At 43.5% G+C, this 21,847-nt stretch overlaps 1 protein-coding gene across 19 annotated transcripts in view; it reads right to left on the bottom strand.

The window, feature by feature from the left end:
- The window catches only part of ADGRL3 (adhesion G protein-coupled receptor L3), a 268,359-nt gene that overhangs the window by 41,510 nt on the left and 205,002 nt on the right, over nt 1-21,847 (bottom strand). For 18 of the 19 annotated variants that reach the window (XM_086463866.1, XM_086463867.1, XM_086463875.1 and 15 more), the window contains 4 exons: nt 13,893-14,102; nt 13,177-13,397; nt 5,751-5,817; nt 4,244-4,335 (listed from right to left, as the gene is read on the bottom strand). In XM_086463866.1, the coding sequence (XP_086319992.1) occupies nt 4,244-4,335; nt 5,751-5,817; nt 13,177-13,397; nt 13,893-14,102 (590 nt within the window). The remainder of the gene's footprint in view (nt 1-4,243; nt 4,336-5,750; nt 5,818-13,176; nt 13,398-13,892; nt 14,103-21,847) is intronic. The other variant, XM_086463881.1, reaches the window with a different exon arrangement.

Here is a 21,847-nt window from a genome sequence, read left to right as displayed (position 1 = left end):
ACAGGAATGTGAATATAAAAAAGATTCAGTGTACTCCTGTCTATGACAGTCTCAGACATTTCACACATCTAACATCTACCCGACACAATGGAAAAGTGCGAAGGAGAGACTTCAAGCTGCTCAGCTCCAGAAATCACTCCATACGGCAGCAACCTCCAGTGAAACAGCCTCACAGCTGCTCTAAAGTATTCCAGCTGGTAACACGTCCTTGTGAGGAGCCATCTGCTAGCAAGAGTGCATCAATACTGCACTGATACGCCTACAGTCTCCACCTTGCAGGCTATAGATGCAAGCAGCACAGCAGGCTTTTGCCATCCAAAAAGTTTGTGTAGTCCCTGGCTTGAAAGTTCTGTCTTCCCTGCAAGCTTATAAGGGCTGGGGGAATCAATCCTCTGAAACAATGCCTTCCCAGGTACACTTGTTGACAGTGAATCAGTTCTGTGCTCACAGGCCATTTCGTGCACCCTTCACACCCCATTTACACTCTCAGATGGGCCACGAGTCAGATACAAGTGGTGTGGACAGAGCTAGGAAAGACTAAACAATGCTCCTTACCACCCATCTCTGCTCACCTCCCACCTCTGCTCACCTATGTTTGTCAACGAGCCCTGAAGAGATGAAAGAGCAAAGGCCACAGTGGACCACAAACAGCCATTGGAAAAGGCTGGGAAGGAAAATCCCCTCCTACCCTGTGTTTGGCGAGGCATGGACAGAAGCTACATGTACCACCATGCAGCTGTTTCAGCATCCTTTTCTGCATCGCTTCATAATAAAATGATCTTTAAAAGGCAGAAGAGATCCCCACCCTGGGTGAACCCACAATATTTCTGTTTAAACTTACCGAAGGAAGAAGTCAAACTGAACTTTTTCAAAAGGTCCTAGGTAAAAGTGTGTTACTCTTGGTGATGGTACCTGCTATGAAACAGGAGCTAGTCTACCCTCCTGGCACCAGTGGCAGACACAGAAACTCTTGCATCTCCAAACAACATATCCCATGGACAAAAGCTCACATCTTCTCCTGGCTACATGCCTCAAAAGCAGGACTAGAGCACGAACCTTGCTGTCTCAGTGGATGCAATGCAGTGAATTGGCTCAGTACCATCCTGCCATACAGGGAGGATGCTCTCAGCACAGGGGAAAGGACCCACATATGTGGCTACCCTACTTCCCTCTTGAAAGTGCTGGGCTAAGCCAGAAAAGTTAATGTGGGTAAAAAATAAACCAGACCTGTACTCATCAAATCCCTTGCTCAGTAACTCCTGGGTAACCAGTGCTCCACCACGGGAATGTCAGATTCTCCCATGCTGGCACAATAATACAGGGACTGTTCCTGAAGGTTAGGGAAGTTTATTTTTACAACTTTGCACAGTGCCTACAAATCTTTCAGCCACACAGCATCTGGTTCAGGCACTGCCCTTTGAATGGCTTTTCTGTTGGTGCAGTAATTAAAGGTATCCCAGGTGACACCTGATCCCTTATCAAGTTCATTAATTTAAGTGGAGTTATTTGGCTCTGTATTTTCTATACTTCATAATGTATTTCTAACCTTTAAAGTGACATAGGCAAGCACCAGATTGCAGGGGCGCTTATTAACAGCCTATTAAAATATTTTATGGCCTTTATTTTTACGTTGCCATAGGGAATCAAGTATTTTGCTGTTGTTGAACAGGCTCAGGATTTATGTTGCGAGAGCTTCACCACAGCCTAACACAGAGCAGCGCTAGGAAATGAACTGGGAGAACAAACTCCCATTCAGCTCCCTCTGTGCCGTAAAGCTGTCACACACAGATGGCAGCAAGGGGCCTTCCAACGCAGGCCCTTGATTTGGTTTGGTTTTTTAAATATAAACGAATAAGACAAGATGCAAGGCTCTGGGACCACGCTGAGAGCCAGCAAAGGCAACGTGTGTCTTGAGAAACAGATCTGGGTGTCTTTTCACCAGCTGTACAGACCCATGGAGGTAAGCTCAGAAAGGATCTTCCTGGTCATGTGTGAAATAATGTGGTCTGTGGCTTCTTATTCCAGAGCTGCTGTACCACATCAACATTTTGCAACTGAGTTAGAGCCAATGACTTTTGAAGATGATCACGATCTTACCTAAAAGACGACTACAAATTTACCTAGAAGATGACTATGGTCTTACCTGAAAGTTTTCCAGAGATTGCAAGCCCCTCACATGCCTAAGAAAGTTCCCTCAAAGGTGAATTCTCTTCTCTGTTAAAAATCTGCACCTTCTGCTAACTCAAGCATAGCCAATATTGAGACAACACATCTTGGATTTAGAGACTTAACTTCATCCTGCTTAGATATTCAGAAATTACAGTCAAGTCCCTTCTGAAATTCTTGTTTTGATAAACTTCCTAGGGTGAGCCTGGGGTCTTCCTGAGTTTATATTATGTTAATCTTATTTTTTCAAGCATGAAAAATCATTTGTAATGAAGCAACATGTTTGGAAAGGTATCAGCAACATACTTAAAAGTATTTTAATTTCTTGTGTTTTCAAAATGTTTTAATGAAGTCAAATCAGGAATAGACACTCATCTGCCAAAGAACCTATAAAATATTTTACAATTACATTAAAATTGACGTAACTGGTTGTACAAAATCCTGGCATTTTAAATAAAGATACTAGAGATTAGTACAAGCAAGATTATTCAGTAGGCAATTATTATTTCTGCTTTAATTATAAGGGCTTTGATATTCCCCCCCCCCCCCCCCCCCCCCGCCCCGTTCTTAATTTAAACGTCATATTGCAAGGCTTTCTAGACATATTTTGTGTGGGTAACCTTAGAAAGACTGTTCTCAGTGAGAAATCCCATAGCACTAAGGTATGATGAGTAGTCATACTAATAAATGTTATTAAATGTACCATTTCTTTAACGCCTCATCCAAGACTGAATGAATGATTATCATGCTGGGATCAGTCCTGGACATCCAGGAGGGACTGCTCCTCCAATTTCACCTTACAGCGGAGGAACAGCAGGAGAAACAGAGACACACCACAGAGCAGCCTGCCTGCAACCCAGCCAGGGACACACAGGGCGAATGAGCGCTCTGTGGGTCCCCGAGCTCACTGGGGTCTCCTGCATTTGTACGGCTCCTGTGCCCTTTCCTCCCTATCCTTGAAGAAGAAGCTGCACCTAAGAAACTAACACTTCACCCAAAGGACCATGCCAGGTTGTGACATGACAGTGGCATTGCAAGCCTTGCCTGCTGGGGAAGTTTTAAGGGGGGACTGACCTAGTTAAAATTAAAACCAAATCTGCAAAAGTGGCTCAGCAGCAAAAACAATAACTTTGTTTGAGAACTGCCTTGCAACTGTGCAATTCAGTCGTCTCCTAAGGAGCTCCCCTTGTGCCTCTTCTCCCTCTTCCACCACGGAAGACAGCGGAGAATCAACTTCCAGCCATGTCACACAATGCTTTCCTTTCCTGGGCAGGCAGTAAAGTGCTGACTCCCAACAATTCCTCCTTCTGAAGTTCATGAGATAGTTTAATTAATTAGCAGGCTCCCCATATCGCACACTGCACCTGAAATCCCACTTGTATTTTTGAAGCAAGTAATTAAAGTCAGAGGTACTTGAATAAACAGGCACTGACAGAGACTAATATTCTATCAATATAATGAAGCAGCTTGCTAGACAGTAAGATGTCCAGGCTCAGACGTTAACTGAATCCAAGGGCAAAACATGCCTTGGCTGGCAAGCACATCCTCTGATGTGGGCAATCCCAGGTAAACCCCCTGCAACTTCACCAAAACTAATCAAATTCCGGGGAGAATTTGGGTCATTAAATCTGTCAGGGGCCAAAACAAACAGAAAAGAAGTAAGGCTGCTGCCCTCAGAGCACAGAAAAATAGTAATGATTAACAATTTCAACACCTTCCCTGCAGAGACTGCAATAATTAGCCGGTAATTATCGGGCACAATTTTCTGTTACATAGAGGGACTAGCAGGTTATCTGCTTCAAGGACAGCAAATGCAACTTTGCTTCCTTCACGTAAAACTGAATGGGAAATGCCACCACTGGCAGCCAAATCCCAATAAAGACAGTGCTTCATCATCAGCCACTTATTGGTACCTATCAGAAACCACTTTGCAGTGCCATAACCCAGCATATTGCCCCTGGTTATCACTGCTGCCAGGAGAGTGGGTTCCCCTGTACAGTCCTCAGAGAGGAACATGGGCATAAAGTGCAAAAGACAGAAATAGGCAGAGAGAAAGAAGAAAACCCCAGTCACTTACTTGATATTGTCAAGACATCCAGATTCAGGTTTCAGTATGGCAGTATGATGAAACATTTTATAGAGAGCGATCCCAAGGAAGATGACATTAAGCTGCAATGGAGGGGAAGGAGAAAAAAAAGAAAAAGGGTTACATGACACAGCACAACATGATGGGGAGAAAGTCAGCTGCTCCTCTGTAACAGATGAGTTGCTGTAGAAATTACCTCTTGCTACAGTTTTATAGCAACTGAATCACAGAAAATTGCCAAGCATTTTATAAATTGAGCTGGCCTGTAGACTGCAGGACTGGTGATGCCACAGCATTACCAAAGCCATGGCGCTGCGTATGTTACTGATATGGGGCTCGTTCCAACATCAATGTAGTGCTTCAAACGACATTATGGAAAATTAAAAATATTTGCTGTAACAGCTCTTCTGTGTCTGAGAGCTGTACAGTTGTGAAAAGTCATTCCAAGCATCTTGCTTAGCTGGCCCCATTGCAACGAAGCAAAAAAGCATCTTTTTCTGTGAATACCACTTAAATATGGTGTAATGGGGGAGATGGACAGGGAAATCACAACTGCTAAAGATGCTTAGCACAATGAAAAGCCGAAAAATAAAAAGGAAAAAGAGTTTGATTTGTTCTGTAAAGGATGTCATGCTGTTTGAACACCTCAGTGTTAACAAGGCTGCCAGTTCCTGGAAATGATTTCCCCCAAAAGCCCAGGCCAGGGTTTGAGACATAAGCAAACAGGGAAGATGTCTTTTTATGAATTAATTGCTTAAGGGGAAAAAACTCCAACAGTTCTAGCTGATGGTGTGGCCCTCTTCCTGATGTGGAAGGCTGCTAAAATGGCCCCTAGTTGCAGGAGAGACAGGAGAAGCAGGGACAATGTCTGCATTGAAGTGAGAGCGCCTGCTTTCCTATGTTAGACAAACTGTAGTCTACTCAAAACAAAGGATGGTTTATTTAAGCCATATTGCAGCGATTAAAGTATGAGAAAACTCCAGCTGCCTCTAAAGTTGAGTTCTCTAACTTGCTGCTGTGTTAGCTGATATGCTGGCAATGTGCTAACCATGAAGTCACACGAGCTTCAACTTCTACTGGGGAGGAAAAACCACCTTCAAACCTCCCTTCTAGTTTGGATTTTATTTCATTCCCCTCACCCCAGATTTCCCTTTTTTGCATGATCGATGCAAAGCTTCACTCTGGAATTCAAAAGGGGGGGGCGGGGGGGGCGGGGCAGTGAATGGCATAAAATTAGAGTCTGGCACTTCTGAATGTCCAATGGTAGAAACCAAACTCTGCAATCACCCGCTCCAAAGTCCCCAGCCCGTTTTGATCAACTATTTTGCAATGCCAAGAGCCTCTTGTAATGAGGGTCTAATTGCTTGTGCCAGGTGGGGTCAAAGAAGAACATGCCTTTCTCAAATTAATCTGTGTAAATTAAAGATAAAGAGTAAAGGGACAGCAAAAGTTTTATTTTTTGACCTGAGAGATGGAGTAGTTAATTAGGAGTTCTTACCATAATTATCAAGGTCGCTGGTCCTATAAAGCTCCAAATGAAGTAGGTGTCAAGTCGGAGCCAACATCTGTAATGAAACACAGGGGAGAGAAGGCATTCAAGGACTGCACCCAGGACATACATCAAGACTGTGCGAGTGACAGAGAAGAATGTGAGCTGCAAAACACGCCGGTGGGAGACAGGAAATATTACATTGCTTGTTCATTTAAATGCTGAATTATGTGCCCAATTTCTGACAGCGCTATTGATGGAGTAAGATAATTACCTCTGGAGGAAGCAGGGAGAAAATGGCACAAGGCCTAGTTGTTAAGGCTTTCTGCATCTGTTCAAAAAAAACTTTAAACTATGGTTTTTTTTAAGGAAGGGGCCCGATGAGCATCCACAGAGCTGCTTCTTCACTTCAAGCTCCTCTTTCCTCTCCAGCTCTGATGCAATGCAAGCTGTCTGTCAACTGTCAAGGAAGATGACATTTCTCCAGCAAACAGATCAGAGCAAATTCGGTGCAAATAGGAAGCACGATAACCGAAAGCTGAGGTTTAATTAGGTTCAGCAACTTCCCCTTTAGAGCGTTTTATTTCCCTGAACCTCCGGAGTGTTTTGTTTCCACTAATGTTTCAAGGGTTGCATATGGTCTGTGCTATCACATGAAGTTGATTCATGGCCTAAAACTAAATTATTAATCGCTTAATTTCAACCGCATTTAATACTCCCCACACTTTTTAAGGCCCCTGGGAAATTACATTTCCATTCCTAGTTCATTCCAGGCGACAGGAAGATAAAATGGAAGTGACTGGTTACAAGACAGACGAATATAAATTCCAAGAAAGTTTTGCACGATGTTTAAAATAATAATATCTTGTCGTGTTTGCAATGCTGCAAATCACAGCTCCGTTTATACACAGAGGAGAAAGAAAGCATAAAACCACTCTTATCCTAAACATCCAACGGAATTTCATAATTAAGCAAGCAACAGGAACCGTATATATGAATTTATCATCGTGGAAGAGATAGCAGTTCTCACAAAGGACAACTGCAGTGCATGTGCTGCACATTTTTTTCATTTTCAATGGACTCTGCAACAGGCAGGAAGGTCTGTGCCAGCAGTCGCACAGAAGAGATCAGCAGGAGCCGCCTGCCAAGAGAATGAAACATGCCCTGGATCTCTACAACTGGGAGACACCAAGATATGAATAAAATCAAAGACGTAGAGAAAGTTTCTCACTTCCCTCCCTGACCATATAAATTTCAGGTTTCTTCAGTGTTGAAGATGTATCAATATATATATGGTTATACCGCTATTTGTCACAAATTAAAACACCATCACTTCCATGACTGTCACTCCTGAACTGCCTCTGCAGCTGTTCATCCAAAATCTTCCTGTGACAGCACCAAAATCTTAATGAGAGAGGCAAACAGAGGCTTTCAGAGCAATTGCAGGGAAATCTTGTTTCCTCTGCGGCTACTGAAGTTCAAGGTGATTTAAACGTAGCTGGTAATGGAACAACACGAGTGACTAGAAACTATTTGAGTCTGATTTCCTATAGGAAAGGGTTTATGTGATCACGACATCTGTGTATCACCCATAATAACATCCAAAATGTTGCCCAATTGCAAGAAGAGTTGATAGAGGAATAGAGGTTTCAAAGATAATGAAGTACCTGCAAAAATCCTTCCCCTGGTCTCTGAAAAAAGGACGTCCACATAGCAGCAGATCACACATTACATGGCATTTTAGACTTTCTACCTACCCCATCCCATAGGAAAAAAGTGTAACTAGTGCTTATGCCTCAGCTGCCATATATAAATCACGGAATACGCAGCCCCGTGACTTTCTTCCGCTGATAATAAGAGTACTGGTGTGTGGGAGAGGACTCAGACGGTTGAGTTTTTCTTTTTAAATTAAAACATTTTGAACTTTTTTTTTGCCAGTTTGACATTCAAAACACCCCCCAGCCCTTGCTGCACAGGAGGGAGAACAGTGTATTTTTAATTGCCAAGCAACTTGGTTTTCCTTCAGCACGAAGAGTGAGCTGGCTCTCGGAAAGCCCGGGAAGAGGAAAGACACAAACCCTCTCTTTACTCCTTAAAGCAGGATGGCCAGCCATATGGTCACATGTGATGCAGCTGGTTTTGAATGCATATAGGTAGGGACATGGGGAAAGTCAGTGAAAGCTGAAATCCAGCACGAGGGAAAAGCTGTGCTGGGCTAAGCAAACAAGTGCAAAGCAACTGGTTTCCTTCCCAGTCAGCCAAATGGATGAAATTTTCCACCCCATTCCCCTGAAAAATCAGATGTGGAACACAATTCAGTGACAAGAGATGGATGCTCTGGATGGGAAACAGCTGAGGAGCCAGGTTCTGCCCTTGGGCTAAGCGTGGAGCTAAAGGGTCCCCTTCCAATGAGAGACAGCTTCATCAAAGCAAGAGCACAGCTTGCAAAAACCAGAGAAAGCATGCCTTTCTGCATGCTTTAAAGAATGTGATGTCATTTTTTATTTGTTTGAGTAGAAAAATTGCATTTCTGTGACACCATATATGACATAAATCTTGGGTGACTAAATGGAAAGCTGCAGGACTGTCTCCACTCTGCAGAAGGACTTTAAAAAGGCAGGGTTTTTTGTGGTCATCAGGAAGAGATACAACTTTGAACCCATTTAAGTCATACCTTATTAAAAATGCAAATTAAGACCAAAACATCAAAAGACAGGCATCCCGCCAATTGCGTTGAGAAGCTGTAAATTGCTAATCAGACAAGTACTACACTGAGCTTTTCTTCCTTTAAAAGACAAAAACCCCCATGCACAATGAGCTGCATAAATGAGCTCCTCAAAACAAGGAAGCAATCAGGCAACTCACTTCCCGAAGTTGCTAATCTTGGGCTGCTGAGTTACTTCTGACCCACCATGTGCAGCTGCACGGTGAACACAGACTTGCTGCATTACAAGTTTAGACTCTGCTGCTATTAAGCAAACGAGCTGCTTCAGGGCTTAGTACAAGGCAGAGCGGATTATCCGAAAATCTGCGGATGCAGGGAATGCTGCTCAAAACCCCCTTGCTTCTTCCAAGAGTCACACCAGCATATTCAGTGCTCATAACAAGCTCTGTGGTGCTGCTTTCCTTTACTTTTTAATTTCCTCCTTTTCCACAGAGACAAGTCACTATATTCACCTAAAGCTTTTCCCAAGTAATAAAGACTACAAAGAGTTTACTCTATTTTCTGCATGAAGAGAAATCAAACACTAAACGATCCCCGGTGTGCATTAAATATAACCAATAAACAATCATTAGCTGCCATTGGACCATAAAATTTGAAGAGTCCTAAACATATCATGTTGTTCATGGGAGCTCAGTGGTTTGTTTCACGTGGCTATACAGCCTCCTTGTCTGGGTGTGGTAATGGGATATGTATGCACAAGACATGCCTTTCAAGGGTGCAATATAGGTTCTGGTTAATGCAGTCCAGCATCCACATCGCTCATGCTTCCTCCTTCAAATACCCAGCATGAATGCTAAAAATAAAACAAGTTCAGTGGAGCCACCCAAGACAGACTGTATTGTTAGAAGCTATTTTCTGAGCAACGTTAACATGCATAAAATGTCAGTGGCTGGCTGATGGACTTGGAGGCTGTGTACATACGCTGGGCTTTCATTTTGCTTTCTGACAGCTGGATTGCTTACCACGTATATCCTGCTTTATAGCATACCAGAAGAGGGGAAAGGTGGGGAGAAACAATAGAGAGATTCCTGTCATGATGAATTTGATCACCAGTGAATGAATACACCTACAAGTACGTTTTCTAAAATATATGGAACCATTCAAAGCATAGCTGCTTTCCTCTGAGATTTGTAAGAGGCATTAATATTAAACACAGGACAGTCTGGGAATATGGAATAGCTTCTTGCTGTCGATTTTGGATGGCCTGCTACTTGAGTGAGCCCTCTCAAAGGGAGGCTGCTAAAGTCTTAAACCAGCTTTCACTAAATTTTAGACACAAGTTATTTTCAAATACTAACAACAAACACAAATGCTTATTTCCATCTGCATTTCGCAGCTTTGCCCACCATGACGCTTGACACCAGATCCGGCCAGGAGATGGACGGATTTGGTTAACACACAGGACGAGGCACATGATGTAACTTTTAAAAACTGCAATCCTAGTATCTTTTTTTTTTTTTTTTTTTCAGCAAAACTTGAGATGTGGCCATTTCAGACTCAGCAGTTGAAGACCTGGCTTGTAATAAATGGTGACATGAGCATTGCCAGAACACTTCAGCAATGTTGGGGGACCACACTGTCTGCAGTGGGGCTTCCTGCTTTTCACCTTTACTTTAGAAATTACAATCAGAACAAGGTGAGGTGCAACATTTCTTATTTATTTGGGGGAAAGGGCCAAACACAGCTCAGCCTGCTCACATGAATAGTCCCTGCTGGCCTGAACGGGATGATCTTTTAATGGAATCATTACGCTGCTGCTTGGTGATAAAAGCAAATTAATATCCTAATACAAGTGGTTTGAACTGCTCTTAAACAAAAAAAATAGTAAAAGGAAAAGGATTCATTCCAATCCTTGGAATATGAAGTATAAGAGAGTATCTTTACTGGTCAGCTGCTCCAAAACACCAATATGAACACTAGGACATGGGATGCTTCAGAAAATCACAAGCACTAAGCGATGAGCAGAGAAATAGAAAAAGGAACAACTGCCTGTTCTTGGCTATGTAATCTGGGCATGTGTTGCAGGAGGGTTGGATTTAGAAAGGAAAATGAAATCAAGAAAACCTACATTGGGTGTCTAAGCAAATCATTCTGAGATGTATGAATGGTGGCACCAAATGCCAGGCAAAACCCAAATAACACTAACAGCTCCATAAGTCCTGCGTAAACAAATGCAATAAATAATGGAGGGAGGCAAGTAATATATTCCAGAGGATGTTTTACAAAACCCGGCAAAACCAAGCAACTTCTTGCAATCAAATTATGTATGCCTGGCATATAGTTCGCTACAAATTCTAATCAGTTCTACCCTTCTAATAACATTATACAGAAAAATACATGATCATCCATCAACCAGATGGAGCATGATAGTTATACAAAATATATTGTATGTTTTTTATTTTCCACTATGAGAACGTGATAATATTGTGCACTCTGGAATTAGAGATTATAAATAAGTATTTTAGGCTCTGCAAATCTCTGTAAATATTTATTTGCAAAATATTATATATACATGTTTAATCATTAAAAATACTACTTTATGCTGCGGGGAGGGAGAGAGATTTTACTGGCACAGACATAAAACTGCTGCCTCCTCAACACAAAGATAGTAAAGTTTTGTTGTTCGCCTTCAGCGAATTTCAGCCAAACTTTCCGCCTGCACCTCCCATGCCATGGAAACATTTGGGCACCCAAGGTCTATTGGGAAAAGGCAACGTGTCCCATGGAACCTATTTATCTTTCTGTGCTTCAGAAAGGTCCATATACTCATTTAACAGGAGTGGAAAAATTTCAGCAACACAAAGCTGCTATGGCACTTTACAGGAGCTGTGGTTAGGGGCTGTATGTTCCCTCTCTCCACAGCCAGCCTGCTGCATGCCACTATCTCCCACAACCTACGCTGGCACTCGGGTCGTCCCTACAGAGCATCATGAGGGACTTTGCAAAGATGAGGGCAGATGCAAATCCACTGCTGTCTCCCATCCGAAGCGACATCCTGGGCTTGAGGATGTCCTTTTACTCCGAGAATGAAGTAAGACATTTTCAACACTCAACAGCTACAAAGCACTATAAGAGAATGCAATTGGTGCTAGCTTTCATCGCAAACTAGCTGCAATGCTGGATTTTCTTGGTAGGCAGCCCAAAATGTTGAGGGAGAAGTTAAAAGGATCGCTCTGGGGCTACAAGCCCTGCAACGGTAATGCTGCAGAAGTCACACCGTGAACAGCGTGGAAGGCAGCAGCTAAACCACCAGACTTTGAACCGGACCGACTGGTGAGGACACAGTTCCGGTGATGGCAGATGTGCGGGAGCATCCAGCTGGCTTTCTAGGGAGCCGGACTGACGGCTCTTTGGCTGTAACATGTTTGATGCTCAACGTGCCCCTTGTAGGCCACTGTGACGAGACAGATCCTCTGTAGAAACACTATAGTAAGAATAATTTGTCTAAAGGGACAAGGTAGAATGTTTTAATACCTGATTCAGTGGGGACTTCTGCATGCTCAAACAGGGATGTGAACAGAAGAGTTGGTTGGGGCAGAAAGCAGGCAGCAGCTGATGGAAACATTCTTCTCCAGAAACTGTAATCAGCTGTTGTGTTACTTTTTCTTTGCCCCCTAGCCCTGTCAAAGTCAGTCAAACTACGTTGGATAAATTGGTAGAGATCCCTGAAAACTTAATCCCTCCTACCTTTATCTGTGTGGGCGATTTCCTTTCCAGAAAGCATGACATTTATACAAATTCAGGTTGTTATTCTCCTACTCATGGGAGGAACACGACGCAAGTATCCAGCTAGGATACAAGCCTACCTGCTGGCACAGTAATGGATCATAAGCAGCTCCACTGCTCTAGATTTGTTTCCACAAGGAATCAGGTTCATATATACCAATAAGGTTTCAGGCAAAAATGGTGCAGTTAAATTTAACAGAATATCAACTGCTGCTATGGCCTGACCTGATCTATGCTAAAAAAGAGCTTTAAAATTGCCACCGGCTCATTGCTATGTATGCCTTCAGATTGCGCCCTTAACTCAATTAAAATGACAGGGGAAAGCCAGCCTGACAAGGGAAAGCAAAACAAAAAAAGAAGTCAATAAGAACACATTGCTAGTGCTATTGTAACAAAGCTAGCGAAGAAAATCAAAGGCTCGATTTTCCCTTTGTTTTCCGTTAGACGGTGTTGCACGTTCATCTAAATTGTGCTTTGATACCAGCTTCAGCAATGTTGAAAACATTTAAGAATATTCATAATGAAAAATGGTATAACTGTTTTGATTTGCAAAGAATCTAATGCACTCCACAGTCACCACCTATTTTGCTTGCAGGCTCTGTTAATTTGATAGAACACTTAAAAAAGAGGAAGAAGAAAGCAGGATTTCATCATCCAAATGAGAAATACTCTTTGGTCAGAGAAGAAGGATGACCTTGCTGAAACACTAGAAAACTAAGACTTGGGACAGCCACTTCTGCTGATGTTATGCTGTGCTGTGATAAAATTTTCCCTGACTGACTTCCCCAAGAAAATACCTTTGCAAATCATTTCATATGGGGGAATATGTCCTGTATCATCATGGACTGTGCTGGAGACACAGAGATAAGCCAAGGCATGCCTCCTGGCTAAGCTCTGCCTGCACAAGCCAGTTCTTCACTTCCCTTTGTTGTCCCCATTCCCATCCCCCCCGACCAGGTCCAAGCAGTGCCAGGCCCCACTCACACTTTGTCCGTGCCATAGCTCCGGTAGTCCACTGCTGCTGATACAGCCACAATGAGTGCAGGCATGCCATAGCCTACCAAATAGAAGTACTTCCTTCGGGAGTGTTCACTCTCAAAAACCTCCACCAGCATGATGTAGAGCTGCACCCCCTCCAGAAACATCCAGGTGAAAGCTGCCAGGAAGAAGAAGTGCAGGAGGGCAGCAAAGACGGCACAGGCAATCTGCGTATGGATTGAAAAGAGCAAGGGAAGGTGTTTGTACCACGCTGAATTAATGCAACAGTCAGGATTACTCTTACTGGGTTTAATAAGAATGAGGGAGTTCTTATCTTCCCTTCTCCACTTTTTTTCACTTGGAAAACATCCACGAACTATTTTAAAATAGACACATCTCTGCATATATCAATTATATTCAAAGATACAAAGCTAGGTATGTACACAATCTGGCACATAAACACATAAAGATGTACATAGTATAAGTGCATTTTTACAACTTGTTTATTAAACATACACGCATGCAGTACATACTTACAAACAACACACATGCAGCCTCTGAAATCACAGCAGGCATCAGTGTTTGACTCCCAGTTAACAACCGGGGGCCTGGCCCTGTGAGGAATCATGCATGGAATTAAGGCAGCATGGAGTATATCTCACTGCATGGTCAAATATCCCGTACGCACTGAGATGAGAGCCTGTGGTTGCTTTCCCTCTTACCGGCTGGTCAGTCCGATTGATGCCAATGAGGAAGAGGAGTTCTGCCACGAAGAGGCTGATGCACAAGTTCTTGTGAATTGTGTTGCGGTCGCTCTGCAGCCCACGGAAGAAGCAGAAGGTGAAGATGCAGATCAGGAGGCAGACCAGTGACAACAGGATGCCAACCCATGTGATAAAGTCCAGGAGCAGGTCATGGACTGCATCGCTGTGCTGGAGATAAAACAAAATCATCAGTCGCATGCTGCACGACTTCTAATCCATCCCAGAGACAGAGTGAGGTTGTCTGAGACCCTTCCCCAAATATCTGCATCCACTCACTAAGCTGTGGCACATGGGACCAGCAGCAAAAAGACTAAATGGACCTAGACTTGAATCCTGCATCAAGAAAGCTGCAACCTCAAACACAGACTCCAAATTTTCTGGCAAGCTGCAGGTGCCCTGAACAGACTCAGACCTCAAAATATCTTAGAAACAATGATGCTGTTGTTGAAAAAAACAAGATGTCATAGTTAGTCTTGCATGCAGCTCCATCTTTTGCAAACACGGCAAAGGAGCAAACACACAGTATAAAGAATCATCGAACATTGTGATTTGAGTGTAAAAATGTTTCATGCTAACAACATTGTGGAGATTACAACCACAAGTCCATTACAAACATTTACCAACAGTGAAAAAAGACTGCCTTTAAATGCTTACAGGGTCATATGAGCTTGGAGGCTTTGGACAGAAAGAGATCACTTAAATGTCTTCATTTTGTGGTTTGTTTTTTTTTTTTTTTCCACCAGGGAAGGAGACAGAAAGTTTGACTTTTCATTTTCAAACTCTGTCGTGGTTTGGCTGGGATAGAATCATAGGCCATGCTAGGTAGGCCATCAGCAGTTCCAAGCCAGCCAAGGCAGCTGACCTGAGTAAACTACAGGTGTAGCCCATACCATAATGTCATGGTCATTATAAAGGGGGAGAGTTTACTAAGGGGAGAGAAGTCCTCTGGGATTTCTGCTGGTATCCTTCCTGTTTATCCCCTGGTTTCTCCCAGCTCCTTAGGGGTGCTCTCCTGTCAGTTGGTACTGATATTTATTGGGCTGAGCATAACTTTGCATACCTTTGTTGATACTGGTGTTGTTTCATTAAATCTGTTTTCACTTCAACCCAGGGGTCTGCTCTTGTTTTCCTGATTCCCCTCCCTGGCTGGTGAGGGGTTATTGGGTGATAGAGTGACTGTTACAGTTTAGCCCCGGGTACAGGCTAAATGTAGATGCTCTGGAGCTATATCTTAAAACTCCTGGGAGGTCAGACTCATCCCTGGAACACCAGCCAGAAAAAAATACAGACCTTTTAACATGAATTTGCTTTTAATCTGTAACAGAACAGTGCTTTTAAGACAGCTGGAAAGTAAGAGATTCTCTATGATGAATTTATAATATGGTTTTACCCCGGAGCCATGCAAACATGGTCATTGCACTGGTAAAGCCAGGCAACTTAGCAACGAAGTTTTGTGAGGGGTGGCACAGGTGTGCCTTGGGTCTGCTGATAAAACACTGCTGGACTGCTTTTGGGCTTACACTGCATGTCCCTCCCAGAAAGAGGTGGGGGTGCTAGGCCCCTGACACTGAGGATATCCCACCACCTTATTCAGGCTGTAAAACTTGCCTATAACTCTCCAGGTTGCCAACAGATGCAGTGAAATTAGAGATATCATTACTTAGCAAAATGCAAATACGAAATGAAAAATACATGGTAAATCACTAGGTATCTTCTCAGGGCTAAGTGGTTAGAGTCAAAGAACTGAGCAAAAGATTGGCTGGAAATCTCTGAGGTCTTTTCAAAAAGACCAGAGAGGCTTGAAACCCAGCTTTGTGGTCTACCAGGCTGTGTTATAAGTGGTATTCACATTCCCCTCCACTTCTGGCATTTGATAACTTGGGCATTATATAGGCTGGCAAATACAATAGTGTCACACTTCAAAAAGCCAGGACAAACTGGAAACATTCTCCTCCCTGTGGGATAAAAGCTTATGACAGATGGAGGGAAAAGGTGATTAATTTATCCATTTTCTTTGCCTGCTTGCCAATGATAAAGCCACATCAAATGTCAGGCCTTTCCTGATATATACTCTGCTATGTCAGCACTTGTGAGAAACAACTCAAACCTTTCAGCTCTTTGGCTTTATCAGCATGAGTGATAGGCATCAAATGATAATGAAAGATGAGGAGTGACTTTCTGCTCCATCTCTTCCATGCTGGAAGTTTTCTCTCTGGGGAGACTTGGAGGTGGACAGATGATGGCTCACTTCTCCAAATGCTCTTGCAGCTCTTCCTGAGTATTTCCAATATGTAATGAACTACGGGTTGCAAGTTTAACAGAGGCAAGAAAACATTGTGTGCTTACTGTGGATCATGACAGAAATGCCTATTCCAGCCAGTTCTTCCAGCAGCACCCAGAAAACTGAGAAGACGAAGCGCACGTCCTTTTCCTGGCAGATGCGTATTGCTTTATCTCAGTGTCATTCCAGCTCATCTATCCCTCTTAACTCAGTGCGAAAAAATGTTAATGCAAACCTTGCACCTTGCAAATCATTCTTTCTTTCATCTGAGGCTGCTGGGGAATGGCAGGAGAACATGTCCCTGAACAACCCTGCCAGCTCACCTGATTAGACCACCCTGTCAGGCTTACGTGACCAAGAGGCTGAGGATATCTTGGGCTGGGGGAGCAAGGGCAAGGCGGATAATGCGGGCAGATGCAAGCAGAAGGAAACCACGTCAGATGCATCCATCCCATCCAGATGTGACCAATGGCACAGATTCACCTATCCCAAGACAAAGCCAGCCTTGCACAGGGAAAGCTCTCCAAGGGCTTCTGTTCCTACATGAGATGAATCTCATAGGTCTCAGTCCCTGTACCTCTATCATGAAACTATAACTTTGCTGACTTTAAGACACAATGCAGGAATTAGGAGTGGTTTTGCTCCTGGGGAGGGACCCTGACATCTAGGTTCATGGTCTTCCTCAGGGAAGGGCTGCTTGCCTGCAAAGCTCACCATGCTTAGCAAGAAACGCAGATTTCATTGCTGTATTATCACTCTTACTACTCTTTAATATTAATTGTAATGATAATACTGATTTCATGTAGGTAACACCCATCCCTGGGGTGCTGGGAAACAATGATAAAAAGAACTCCATAATTACAACCTCCCTCCCCAGACTCAACAAACTCACAAAAGAACAAACAAAAAAGGAATAATAACAATAAACTGGGAACAAGAGCAATTTAAAAACAGCTTGGGGGAAAAAAAAATAGGAATTTGTAGCTTTTCTAGTGAAATCCAAAAGAAGGAGTGAGCTGGATTTCAAAGGCTGGGTGAGTTCTGTCCTGCTTGGAATGCCCAATTTCAGATGTTGTGGCAGAGCTAATGGGTCAGAGGGGAGGTGGTAAGCACTGGCATGTTTCCCATGGCAGTGCCACCTGCCCTCAGGCCAGGCACATCCTGAGCTTTTACACCAGAAAGTCCAATAAAAGGGAACTGGCCTTTTGCTGGAGGCTGAAACTTGTAAAATACTACACTGCCACAGGCCACGAAACAGAATAACACGGGAAAAGGAGGAATTGTGGTAATCACTCCTCAATGCCATGAGATTATCCTTGCCATCACCCCATTTCTATGTGACAAATGAGGGAGCAATGTACCTGGTTTATACAGTTGGTATATGGTGTTCCAGAGTTAAGTATGATAAATAGTACACCAAAATTTTGTACCTAGGTAGCAGTCTCCAAGCCGGGTCCCTCAACCGCAGAGACACGCAAGAGGAGCAAATCTTCTCTTTACCCTGCCCAGCATCGTTCAAGCACTCCCTGACTGAGGATAAAATAGCTTTGCCATAGGTGCTAATGATATTCTTCCAGCACTCCACATGCCCTAGAGTCTCCAAGGCACGCAAAATAAATCTGAAACCATCAGTGTATTAATAACAGTCAACTCTTGCTTCTTGATCATCTCCCCAAAGACCTGGGCAACCAGAAGAGCCCATGGGAGATACCAGCTGTCAGTTCAAGGGACAATTTCCTGACAGCATTAACCAATCACCTCCTTGCCCAAATACACCATGGCTGTCAAGTTCAGTGCTACATGGCCCATCATGCAAGCCATTGCTTTGTTACCACTAAGCTATGCTAGCTTTACACGTAAGCTGACATGTAGATTATTTTCAGCACAGGAATGACTTACTGATTAATTGAAAGAAATAAAATAATCCACTTCAGTGAGAGGTTTTCTATATTAAGTACATTTTACATTTATGATTTAGGCATGAGCCTGACCCAAAGCCCAGTGAAAGAAGTTTTCCCTGGCTTTGGAAAAAAGCCGCACATTTGCTCCAGTGGGGCCAAGAGCATCAGGAGGAGAGCACTGATGGAAAACTGTGCCAGAGGAGTTACGGGAGCCCTGGTAGCAACCACAGCAGGGTAAGCAGGCAGCCTAGATATCATCCAGGCTGGGAAAATCAATGAGCAGCTCTGGCAGTGCCTGTACACCAGAGCTAAGCTAATAAAAACAAATCCCAGGGAATGTCAGCTTATGACAGAATGGCTCTCCCTGAGATGAACAGCCATTTCCTCCCTTATTAAAAACATCAGCAGAAGAAAACAGCAGCCAAAGCAAGCTGCCAGCAGCAAAGGACACATTCCTTTGCCTAATCTGTCCCTCCAGGAATAGAGAGTAATATGTTTGGGGGTGGAGGAATAAGCAAGCAGTAAATAAAAACACAGTGTCATCAACTAGCTCAGATATGACCGCTTGGTGCCCGGTGGGAGCTGGCAGTGTGCTGGGCTGGGCAGAGACCCAAGTGGGACAGGTTTGAACTCCTGTGCATTGCTGATGCTGCTCCTTAGATTTGTAGCTATCTGGGGATGTGCAGGCTCCCTCTGCCCTTCTTCCCCCATCACTGGTGTTAAGAGAGGATTACTGCTACAGCCTGGCTGTAATGCTTCATGGCTAAGTGCAAAGGGCTACATAAGAGGCAAATCATTTTTGTAGATGTGCCAAAAGCATCAGCTGGGCTACAAGGACCATGAGGAAACTCCAAGGGCTCCTGCAGCATTGCCTGCTGTGGCTATGTAGGCATGAGAGGTTTTGAGGGGGCTTTCCCCTCTCTATGGCCAAGAGAGACATGTTTGGGGGGGATCCCACTGCTCTAGCACCCACCCTCTCCCTCTTCCCAGAATACACTGACGCAGGCAGCTATGGTCCACATTAGACACAGCACCCACGGAACTGGTACATATCACCTCTGTACTCTGCAAAGGTGATGCTGTCACGGGCACTATCAGGTCCTAACCCAGGAATAAAGAGAACTTAATTCCCCCTTGAAGCCCTTGTGCAACATCACTGTCTCCTGATTATGGCCATTTAAAGTAAGGCTTAGAACACCAAGCACTCCTGCAAGGTGGTTTAGCCACCTTTCCTCTCCTTGTCTTAGTCCTCAAAGCTGCCTTCATATTCTCCATGGGCCACACAGACCACCTTCCTCCTCCTCTGCCTTCCTAGCAGAACCCTTTCCCACAAACTTCTTCCCAAAATGCAACAGCCTTCCAGTGACTGCCAGAAGCAGCAGCCAGCATAAGATGCAGAGACCCCCAGGCCAGAAAAAAATTGATGCGGCGACCAGTGTGCACAGAGAAATGGGTACAGACCTCAGCTCACCACGTGTTACAAATGCTACTGTGGACGCAGCGTGTGGCGAGAGCCCAGCATTTGCATTGTACTCACCAACACTGCTGCAACTGAGATGCAGTTGAGGTAAGATTCAGTTGTGGAGCAGAGGAGGGGCTTGGGGCAATAACTGCATCCATTGTCCTGCCCTCCTGTGCTGGCTGGATTCAGTAAAGCGGTGCAGCTCTGCTTACTCATAAGGCACCTCCAACTTGAGAACTGAGCTACGGCAGCTGTGCCAAACTCAGCATAGTCATCTACCTAGCCAGGCTGCTGGCTTGTTAATTTGAGTTCCCAGAAAAAACCTGGTCACAGCATCGTCAGCTTCTGCTGTCACACCGATGGTCTTACCCAGCCTGGTGACAGAAGTCAGCTGGGACATGGCGCCATCACACCATGGCCGCTACCTTCTCTTTGGTCCTTGTGTTCACCCTGCTCTCAGCCAGAAAGAAAGGGAGTAGCAAGAAACAGGGCATGGCTTAGCACTTGCCAAAGGCAGCTACTTGAATTGCACATTTTAGGACAGAGGATCAGGAAATGCTGCTGTCCCCATGCCCTGTGGCACAGCTCCTTACTATGCAACTAGCCTTGGCTCATGGATCAGAGAATCAAGAAGGGCAATGCTAAGCCACTACGTACCTGTCGGACTTTGGGAAAAGTAAGCTGCGGCTAATAAGCTGCTGTGTCCTCAAATTCCTGACACCTGTAAGCACTGAGCTAAGAAACTCCAAATTCAAGGGATCGGAGTACGTCATACTGAAGACAGGTTCTAGATATTGTCAGGATGGACACCCAAAAGTGGCTACCTGAGAAGATCTGGGTCAATGCTTTGCAGAATGCACTGACAAGTACCAGTGAGATGTCCAACCCATCAGAACTAGAAACAGTAAAACAACTAGGGCTCAATCCAAAACAACATGTCAAACTGCGGGTAGGGAACTCAAAGAACTCCCTGGAGCCACTTACCACCCACCTAGGCAAAAAAGCTCAAAGACTGATACCAGGTACAACTCTGAATTGACCCTGTAGGCATAGATTATTTGATCTAATAGGTATATTTGACCTAAGGTATAACCCAATGTGCTGTTTACAACTCCTTGTTCTTGGAGTTCATTGAAGTCACAGATTTCTGCTCCTAACACAAGCTCAAATACTGCTGTATTTTGAATTTTAAAATCTCATTGAAGCACATTTAATAACTCTTCTGCTTAATTAAAACAGTTCTAATTTAATAACATATTAGAGTAAGTTATTTTTTGCAGGGTGTAATAAATCCTTTTTTTTTTCTGAGAATTAACTCCTTTGATGGTACAAAACAGTTTGTCTTGCAAAATTCATTACATAGCGGTTTCAGCACTTTAATTCTGCAGTTAGGGTGTTTTTGCAATCCTGCACCCACTTCTGCTTTCATTCACTGCTGTTCAATCCCACAAGTGTTAATATATGGATAAGCCAGCACTGCAATAACTTCAGCTTGCTCTTCATATCCGAAATGGCTATATTGCTTTAGGCAATGGACCACTGCATTCCATTTAGACTTCATATATTTTTATTCCTTTCTCTCCTTAGCTTTCCTTATGCTTCCATTACCCAAATAATTAGCATGGTGCGATGTGTTTGTGGTATAGAGTCACATCCGAAAGATTCTTACTAATTGCTACAGTAAAAACACCTTTCTTTTCCCCTCCTTTCTCTCATTTTATTTATGTATTTATTTTTAAAAGAAGAGTAAGCTCTAGCATTTACTACATACTGATAAGCAACATTTATCTCCTCTGAGGTATCTGCATATTCTGTTGTCTGGTTTTTTTCAATTGCATTTTCCCACTAGCTCTGAACTTATTTTCTCGCTGCATATTTTTCCCATGGTACATTTAAGATGCATCTGCTACAATTAATATGATGCAAGGTGCAAGCTTATATGAAAAACAGCTTGTAAATTTTGAATAGTTCTGCAGCAATTACACAGGTAGAATGGCTTATTTGACTATTGGCTTTGTTCCATGGCATGAGAACCATTTAAGGGTCATAACAAATAGTCCAGTGATTCAAACAGCAGATAGATATTTAACATAGATCTCATCTATGTCAAACATATCTCATAATTTAAAAAACTACCTATGAGACTGTAATAATTTTCCCATAACACAGGACAAATAAACTTCTTAGCTGATGAAAACAGTGATTTGTTTCCAAGTCTTAAAATCTGTCTCCAAAGGGAGGTTCTCATTTTTCCTGGTAAATTGTCTGA

This window comes from Leptosomus discolor, chromosome 4 (assembly GCF_034619465.1).
Source record: "Leptosomus discolor isolate bLepDis1 chromosome 4, bLepDis1.hap2, whole genome shotgun sequence".
Taxonomy (NCBI): Eukaryota; Metazoa; Chordata; class Aves; order Leptosomiformes; family Leptosomidae; genus Leptosomus; species Leptosomus discolor.
The sequence above is the reverse complement of the archived record's forward strand: the minus strand, read 5'-3'. Positions and strand labels throughout refer to the sequence as shown.